The sequence below is a fragment of the Panthera leo genome, chromosome A1 (genome assembly GCF_018350215.1).
Source record: "Panthera leo isolate Ple1 chromosome A1, P.leo_Ple1_pat1.1, whole genome shotgun sequence".
NCBI lineage: Eukaryota > Metazoa > Chordata > Mammalia > Carnivora > Felidae > Panthera > Panthera leo.
The window spans coordinates 12,035,710-12,045,153 of record NC_056679.1 but is presented as its reverse complement, the minus strand read 5'-3'; the positions used below and the strand labels follow the sequence as shown (position 1 = coordinate 12,045,153).

The 9,444-nt window shown below is 42.9% G+C and overlaps 1 protein-coding gene across 1 annotated transcript in view; it reads right to left on the bottom strand.

Annotated features, from left to right (window-relative positions):
• Nucleotides 1-1,523: 1,523 nt before the first annotated feature.
• Nucleotides 1,524-9,444, bottom strand: part of KL (klotho) — a 47,406-nt gene continuing 39,485 nt past the window's right edge. Inside the window, exons 4-5 of the mRNA XM_042950508.1 lie at nt 3,855-4,956; nt 1,524-3,293 (exon numbers count right to left, since the gene is read on the bottom strand). Coding sequence (XP_042806442.1) covers nt 2,956-3,293; nt 3,855-4,956 — 1,440 coding nt within the window. The 3' untranslated portion in view covers nt 1,524-2,955. The remainder of the gene's footprint in view (nt 3,294-3,854; nt 4,957-9,444) is intronic.

The window sequence follows — 9,444 nt, the reverse complement described above, 5'->3', positions numbered from 1 at the left end:
AAAACAGTATGTAAAAATCTTAATCATTTTTATATTGATTACCTATTGAAGTTAATATTTTGATGATGTTGGAAACATAATGTATACCATTAATCTTTATTTTTTCCACATTTTTAATTTTTTAATGTGACTAGTAGAAAATTTAAAATATGCAGCTTGCATTATCTCTGTGTTGGACCGTATTTGGTATAAACAGTATAAAGGAAAAGCTTCCAAGGCATTAATAGATTCTAATTCTTGTCTGTGGAAGATGAAAATAAAATGAAAAGTGTCCGTATTGAATCTGAAAAACCGTCCATGCAAACCCAGGCAAAAGGAACTGGGCAGAAGTGCAAGGGGTACACCGGGGTCCAAGAAAGGAACTGCGAAGGCAGAGCAAATACAAGTGTGGCAGAAATTAGCCCAAAGGCCTCAGAAAACCACAGTACCACCTAATGCCCTTGCAGAGTTGGCCCCACAACCTAATGAGAGGTGTAGGAGTTCCAGGGGAAGAGTCTCTACCTTCAAGAAAATATGCAAAGTGGTGAAGTACCCAGCACTAGTGAGTAAAATACTAGAACTGATGCGGAAGGAGAGTGGTGGACAGGAAGTCCCGCCCCTGGCCCCGCCCCCTCCTCCCTACCCCTTCCGCCTCCTCCCTATCCCTCCCCCCTCCCGCGGTCTGGGCGGACCTTTGCTCCTTTCCCGCTGCTGTAGGGAGCCACTGACCTCCTCCTAAGGTCAGTGAGGACTCAATGTTAATATGCTGCTCTCACTGTGGATGGTTTTGAGATGTCATTTCTCCTTGAGGCTTTGGCATGTCTGTTTGGTCTCTTTCGGCTCTTCTTCTATTTTGCTTTCTCAGTGTCTGAAAGTCTCCGCTCAACCACAGGGATGAGCACGAGGCACCCTCCACCCCCTTCCACCTTCCACCCTGGCTGTCCACCCGTTTCTTCACTGCTCATAGCCTATGTAATTCAGTCAACTCAAAAACCTGTTTTTTAAAGAAATTCATCCAGCAGCCAGTCAAATGATTATGAAAGCAGTAAAGTTGCAGGCAGATTTATTACAATACTTCATCAAGGGACAGAATTGCTTCTGTCTACACTCAAGGGAATGAAAATTAATATGGTAGCAAGAAAACTTTTAAACAACATTATTTAACAGTAATTTACAATAAGAAACTAGTTCAACTGATAGGAATGGTTAAATAACTTGTGATAAATTTGTATAGTGGAATTACTCTACGACTATTAGAAATCATGTTTTTGAAGACTAATGACAAAGGAAACACAATAAAAATTAATAAAGATACACAACTATTTACAATATGATCTGGCTCTAATTATGTAAAATAAAATACACAGGCTACGGTAATAGTGACTACCTGGGTGCGATGACAGGTAATTTTCTCTCTTTACGTAGAGTTTCTGTGTTTTTAAAATTTTTTTACAATGAACATATATTACTCTTATAATCAGAAAAATATATATACATAAGAGAAACTATTGTTCTCTAGTTTCTAATTTTAATAATAAGTCCCATTTTTAAAAGAATACCAACAAAAGCTTATCTTTCATGGAAAAAAATCATACCACCTCTAAAGATGATACATAATACAGTACAACATTTTATTATACACTATAACCCTGTGTCGGCAAGATTAGTTATGCCTGCTACGATAGTGGTTTACCTTGCCTGATACGATACTGGCTTATCTATAAAACAAACATTATGATCGTCCACAACTCCAGTGTCATAGAAAGACCCCTGTCTGAAAATCAGCAAAACTTGTTTAAGGGGCATTAAAAGATAAGACCTCATTAGCCCTTTCTAGAAATCAGTAGCATGTTTCAGTGTGAAAGTTCAAAGCAAAACTACTTCAAAGCTAGTTCCACAGAAGGTGCAGCAAAAATAGAAAATAAACCTCAGCGATCACAGAAATAAATCTTCCAGTGTTATCAGACCAAATGCGAACCTAGTAAGAATTTTTAAAAACTCGATTCAAAGAAATCAGGGCACTTTCTAAAGAACAGCAAGTGAAGTCACTCTTCATAGGATGAGTGATTATTTCGTTCTTGTTCACTCAGGAAAGGTCACATCATTCATGGAAAGGAGTGCTCTAAAATCAAAGGGTTTCTAATCAAATTAATCATACTGTTGCTCATAATATGCCCTTTTTCCTCCTTTCCTCCTCGCCACGCAGTATAATGAATTGCACGATCAGTTTATGCTTCCTGAAGAGTCCGACATCTCATGATTCATATTTATTTTTCTGCACATATTTAAAGCCCTCTATGTACAGACCCTTGACAAGGCCCCAGTGACACAAAGCCCTCAAGGACCCCAGGGCCTGAAAAGCGCCTTGAAAGTCACATAAAATAAAATTCTACAATTTGCTCTGCTAAGTACATCATTAACCAGATATGTAAATTAATATTAGCAGCATTTGATAGAAACACTGCTTTTAAAAGGAACGTTCTAGCCTAGGGCCCTCTGTCATGTCTCTAATATTCTACCATTTCTTTTTCAAGGGAAACTGGGTCCAACAGAGACCATTAGGCATATCATGGAAGTTTAGAGATGGTTATTTGGGACTTAACTTTTTATTTCCACATTTGTTTTACTTCAAGATAATTTAGGAACGGGCACTGATCTTGTTATTCCATTTCTATAAAAATGTTCCAGAATGGGTCCCACTTCCCATACATTTGTTACAGAATGTGTTGCAGAGATGATGGCCCCTAACCGTTTTTGATCATCCTCCAAGAAAGAACAAATCCAGGCACTATTCACATTATTCAGTATTTTACAATCACCTATGCTCACTTCCATACCTCTGTCATACGCCACACATTTTTTTCTAGAAGTCAGATAAGTGAAATCCAGTCTTAAGACACTGAGAAGTGCAAATGGTGAACAGCTGATGTGTGTCCATAATCATTTCAAAGTAAATGAATAGGAAAAAGGTCAGGACTACTTGTAACTTCTTTTGCCTTTCTTAGAGTAGTAAAAAATCAGAGAAAGAGAAATAATAAAAGCAAAAAGTAGGAAAGCTATGAAAGCCAGTAAAGATTTGCGGGTATGAAAAAAGCCGCATTCGGTGCACAGGGTCAATTCTTCTGGACAAAATCTCCCCAGAGTTTCAGGACCCGAGAAGCCATTGTTGTCAATCATTTTCCGATAATGTTTCATGGACGGTTTGGGCTCAAACTGATTTGCAGCATAATGATAGAAGCCAAACTTTGGAGCTGTGCGATCATTGAATGAATAAGCAAAGTATCCACAAAGATTGACACCATCCAATATGTAGGCTAGAAAAACAAAAGGACAGAATAGTTATTAAATTTTTTTGCACGCAGCACTTCACTTTTACACAGCCTTGGTGCATCGGAGAAAATTTCAATACTATTTAATAAAACTAAATTAAGTTTGATCACAACAGGCTTCCTTCATGCGAGGACAAACACTGAGCTACAGTTAACGTAGAAGGTTTTACATAAGTAAACCTACTATGATGTACTTGGGTTAAATCTTCATGCACGATGAAGGAGGTAAGACTGCTGTGAAGCCGTCTGAAATGGGGGACAAGAAAGTCCATGCTTTTACAGGCCCCAGCAGGTGCTAGGCATCCCCCGCCCCCCCCCCCCCCCCCCCCCCACCGCCCCCAGCCTAGGGTCTTCGACTTTTAGCTAAACTCCATTATCCTGAAGGGAAAATACTCTCTCTTGGACTTTTTCAGTGTGGCAAGGAATGGATAGCAGGCACTTTGCTTCCCAGGCGACAGTGGGTGTATTCGTTTGAGGGTGCCTATGGAGTACCACGCCCTCGCGTGACATACGCTTCGAGGGGCTGCTGTTTCCGGGGCTCCTTACCTTTCAGAGCTTCATTTACATAATTTTGCATGTAATACACCCTCAGCTTGTCTTGCGCTGCCTGCGGATCATCGTCTATGCCGTTGGATATTATATACATGGGGAGGTCTCCGTACTTCAACTTCAGCCAGTTGAGAATTTTGCGTAAGCCCCAGGGCACTACTGCCACCTGACTGGGGGAGTTGAGCCACGTGATGTCGGTCATTTCCTGCACCTCCAGGTAATCGTTGTATTTCATTGGATCTTCTTTTTCCCAGTCGACGAGGATGGTGGTGTAATGGCTTACAGCCAGAAAGTCGAAGGAACCCCGGATCAGCTTTTTTTCATCTTCAGTGAAATAAGGTAGAAGGAAATTGTTTCTCTGCGTGAGCCAGTCCCTCATCACACGCGGATAATCCCCAGAGCCGAAAATGGGCTCGGCCAGCCAGCCAATGTCAAATTCCAAAACTCTCTCTGCCACCTCTTTGTCCTTTTGGGAGAAAGGGCAGGCCGGCTCTATCCAGTCGGCCTGCAGGGCTATGGATATTTTCCCCTTCTGAGAGCCCCGAAAGTTTTCATCGTACACGCGCCAGGCCAACGCGTGAGCCTTCAGAAGATTGTGCCCCGCGCTGTAGGTCATGTTCCGTGTGTACGGCTCGCCCATCGTGATCCAGAACTTGACGTGGTGGCCGAGATCCTTGAAGCACAGCCGGGCGTACTCTGCAAAAGCCGAGGCGGTGTGGGGGTTCTCCCAGGCTCCGTGCTTGGCCAGGGGCCGCGGCAGCCCTTGGTGCGGGGCCGCGGGTCGCCAGAGCGCCACCACCGGGGTGATGTTGGCGCGCACGAGCTCGCTGACCACGCAGCGGTAGTAGTCGAGGACCGTGTGGTTCACCTGCGACTGGTTGCCCAGCGGCAGGATCAAGGCCCAGTCCAGGGAGAAGTGAAAATGGGAAACGTGCATCTCCTGGAGTAAGGCTATCTGGGGCCGGATGGCAGCAAAGTCCACGCAGTAGGACTTCCGCTTCTTGGTCACAACCCCGTCCACCTTAATTAGCCTCTTACTGTGGTGGACGTCCCACAGGTAAACGTTCGGGTCGGTAAACTGAGACAGAGTGGTGTCCACCTGCCAGCAGAGGAGTAAGCGTTAGCTTCACGAAATTCCACGCAATGCCTTCCGCGAAACTAACAAGCAAGAGGGGCAAAAATAGAGCCTCCCTACCCATTTCAACCATTCCTCCCAAGTCGTTAAGTTCCTGGAAAACAAAAACAAAAACAAAAAACATTCCACTCTTTGATGCATATTTGTTTTACCCCTAGCTCTAACTCTTGATCATTTCAGATGATGTTTCTCACACACCTCGGGTCTGTGTTAAGCAAGCATGTTTGAACGATTGCATTTTAATATAAAAAAAATTACTAATATTATGAGACTCCCAAATTTAAAAAAAAAAAAATGGATGAAAAGATAAAGCCTAAAACCTGAGTTAGCATCAGAAAATGCAGAATGGTATCTAAAAAATTAAATCGTGGGGGGGCCTGGGTGGCTCAGTCCGTTAAGCGTGGGACTTTTCGGCTCAGGTCATGATCTCACGTTTCCTGAGTTCGAGCCCCGTGAGAGGCTCTGCGCTGACAGCACAGAGCCTGCTTAGGATCCCCTGTCTCTTCCTCTCTCTCTCTGCCCATCCCCCCCTTTCTCTTTCTCAAAATAAACGTTAAAAAGTTTTTAAAAACTTTTATATTTTATATATTTTATATTTATTTTTTATATTTATTTTTATTTATATTTATTTATATATATAATATATATAATAAATATATATATTTATTATATATATTATATATAAATATATATTTATATTAAACATTTATATTTATTTTTATTATATTATATTTATATTTATATATATTTATATATATATTTTATATTTTAAAAAATTTAAAAAATTAAACTAAATTGTACTTCTTAAAATCATGTTCCAAACTGAAGTTTGCTGTAGGTAGAGACCATGCTAAAAACCAGTGACTTGCTTTTTATTGCCTTTAGTGTCAAAGACCAGATTTAACCAATTCAATCTGATGGTAAAAGTGACAGAGAATGTGGTAATGAGGAACGATGTTGTCATTTCCACATATCGGGCTATTTTAACATAGTTTTTAAGTTTGTCTACATTATTTTTCTGTGATGATCATGACAATAATGGTTGTCGATCATCTGATCCATAAGCCTCCAAAATGGAAATAAGTATTGAGGAAGAGCAGACGCGTTGTAAAACTGAAATCATAAAATCCTCCCTCCACGTGTAAACCATGGAGGAAAATGCAAACTGAAAGTTCATCCCAAGGAACCACTTGATGGAACCAGTTTTCTCCTCAGAAACAATCCTGTTCAAACAGGCCCCTTGGTTTGACCCTCTGTATGCAAGCTGGGGTCTAACTCCGTTTAGGGACCTCTAGCAGAAGTTTTGTTGCATTTTGCGGGCCTGAGTTGCTGTTCCTCTGGAGGGGTCAGTGCTGTGTTTATAAAGGAAAAGTAATAAAAACCCAGCGTGTCAGAGGGAAATGGCTTCCTCTGGAGAACCGTCTCTTGCAGATCACCCACGCATGCGTGTCCCCTAGTAGGGTGGGAATGCTGTGAGAAGTATTTTTCCACTGTGATGCACCCGCAAATCTTGTTTCCTCAGCTTTGCAAGAGAAAATATTTGCATGCTCTTTTGAAGTGAAAGTGTTCATAGCTTGAAGGAGTTCTTTGGCTTATTTTTATAGAGCTCTGAGTTGACTAAACTTATACATTTTCTACCACAATTTTTCCAAAACAACAGGTTTTATTCAGTCCATCTGCAAATAAATATGAGAGACTAAGGTACAATTTCTGGGGGGAGGGGGGAAGCGGGGATCTGTTTCTTGAAACTACAGGACGCTTAGAAATAAGTACTTAGGCACAATTCTATCTAACCTCTATTAATTTGTCAACTTTTCTTAATAAAAAAATGAAAAAATAAAGGGCAGCCTTTCAGAAATGGATATAAAGTATATATTTCCTTTATCATGGAAGAAACCTTCTCCTATTAGTGGCCAATGTTAAACAGGCTTTATGTCCCCAGCATGTGGCAGGTTCTGTACCTATATTGACTGTGAGCATTAGTGGTTGTCCAGGGACAGTGACCCTGGGAGTCACTGAAATACCAGCCAGGAGGGAAAAGATAACTTTCAATGGTTTAAAAATTACTTCTCAGGACTTTAATTCAATGTACGAAAAGTAGAGAGACCAGCTTGTAAATGAAAACATAGGCACACACTCCTCAGAACTGCCCTAATTTTACTTTGTCGGTTAGGAAGTTCCCTCAGGAAGTGGCCCTGCCAAAATAATGCCAAGCTCAAGGTGAAAAGCAGGAAGAACAAAAGAGCAGTGGCAACCTTTTCCCACTAGAGAGCTTCTGGAGAAGTTTTACCCACCGGGGGTCTGAGAGTGAGTTGTTTTGTGTTGGGCTGGTTCGGTGTGGGAGAGACTGGGGAGCTCCAGTGGGTGGAGGAACAGAGACCCCCCCCCCCCCCCAACCACCACCACCACCACAACCCCGGAAGTGATGAGGTAAAATGGCAATGCAGCCTCAGGGGAAGGGTCCGGGGCTAATGTCTCGTTGGCATCAGATCAGATTTGAAAACAACTGCCCCCGAGGGGTAGAAAAAGCAGTTCTCTCCCCCTCTGCCCTCCTCCTCCCTGCCATACTTGTTGCATCTGCCTAGAGTTTCCCTGCTCTCTTGAGGAAATAGGTGGTCCTCTTAAAACCTTCTCACTACTTACCGGTTCCCAAGGCAAACACAGTCCTGGGGTGGGGAGCAGAGCAGGAGGGAAGGAGTTCCCTCCAATGTCCAGTCCCTCCCAAGTTCACGCTGCCTGCACAGAGGTGCTGGCGGAAAACTGAAGCGGGAACTACCTGCCCTGCTATTAGACATCAGGGCGGAGCATGAGCCCTCAGTGACCAAGGGCACAGAGCCTGGCAGGGAGCCGGGCCTGGCACAAGGTCATGAGAGAGAACAAAGACCAGGGACTAACCTGTCCAGAGCAGAAATACAGGGGAGGGAGGAAGGATGGGGAGCCCATCTCACCAGCCACTTCTGCACCTCCAGACCCTGTTTGAAGCCCACTGTGGTTCCCACTTGCAGGAGAGAAATTAGGAAAAGGAGGTAGGAGCAGAGGCTGAGGGAGGAGAGAGAAAGAGGGCGGAAAACCCCAAACCCAACAGGGCAGAGCTACACTCAGACATCCTGGCTAATACATGTCCCTCAGTCTCCTTTTAAATGTAAGAAGGGATTTAAGACTGAGACTTAAAACTTAGTTTTTTCTTAAATGTTTATTTATTTTGGGGGGGAAGGGGCATGCACAATCAGGGGAGGGGCAGAGAGAGAGAGGGAGACACAGAAACCGAAGCAGGTTCCAGACTCTGAGCTGTCAGCACAGAGACTGACACAGGGCTCGAACCCGTGAGATCATGACCTGAGCTGAAGTTGGAAACTTAACTGACTGAGCCACCCAGGTGCCTTAAAACTAAGTCTTTTAAACTGAGGTCTTCAGAAGACATAAGAATAATACAACCCAGCAAAAAATGTATGAAGGAATGTGTTATTTATTTCCTTATAAAGGACTGCCATTTGATGTTTACAAGAAAACAGCAACCCAGCTCAACTGAAAGACCCTCCCTCAGATCCAACCATTCTTCCAAATACTTGTTTTGAACTGAAGGGTAACAGAATATGCCACCCCAAAATGTGACCATAGTTCAGGGCCTGCCAGCCCAAAATATGCCCCTCTGGTATACTATTTTGAGCTGTAGGCACTCAAATAATAACATGCAGGGAAAGGCTTTCTCTGAACTCCCCTTACCTGCCTAAAGACAGATGCTCTGGAAGGAACTCTGTTCTCATCAATCCCTCCCAGGAGTTTCATCACCCAGGGAAGATCGAGTCACGTCACAGGAGACCAGAGGCCACCATAAGACCCAGACAGACTTTGTTAGAAACTCTTGTGGCTCCCATCTATCCTTCTAAGGGCCCATCCATCTTTCCTAAAAATTGCTTATTCTTCCCTAAGAGACATATATCCTACCTCTGCTTCCAGCTTTTTCTATTAAGCTGGTATTTAAGCCTGAATTCTAAGTCACCTCAAGGACTTAACTCATTTTTGTCTGAGTATCTCTCATGTATATATCAGGTACACATGTTAATATACTCCTGCTTGTGTTTCTCTTTTTAGTCTGTTTTTAATTTTCCCTATAATTAAAGAACTCAGAAGGGTAGAGGGAAAGTGATTTTCCTCTCCTACTGCACCAGTGAGTTGGCTAGAAGCATCTGACAGCATGCTAAGTGCCAAATGCCTTTGCTTGTCTATGGATACCACACTTTGTCTCTCTTATTTTAATATGTATTTATTTTGAGAGAGAGGGAGTGTGTGTGTGTGTGTGTGCAAGTGGTGGAAGGGCAGAGAGAGAGAGAGAGTTCCAAGCAGGCTCGTGCTGTCAGCATGGAGCCCAACACAGGCTTGAACTCACGAACTGTGAGATCATGACCTGAGTGATCACGACCTGAACCAAAATCAAGATTCGGATGCTTAACC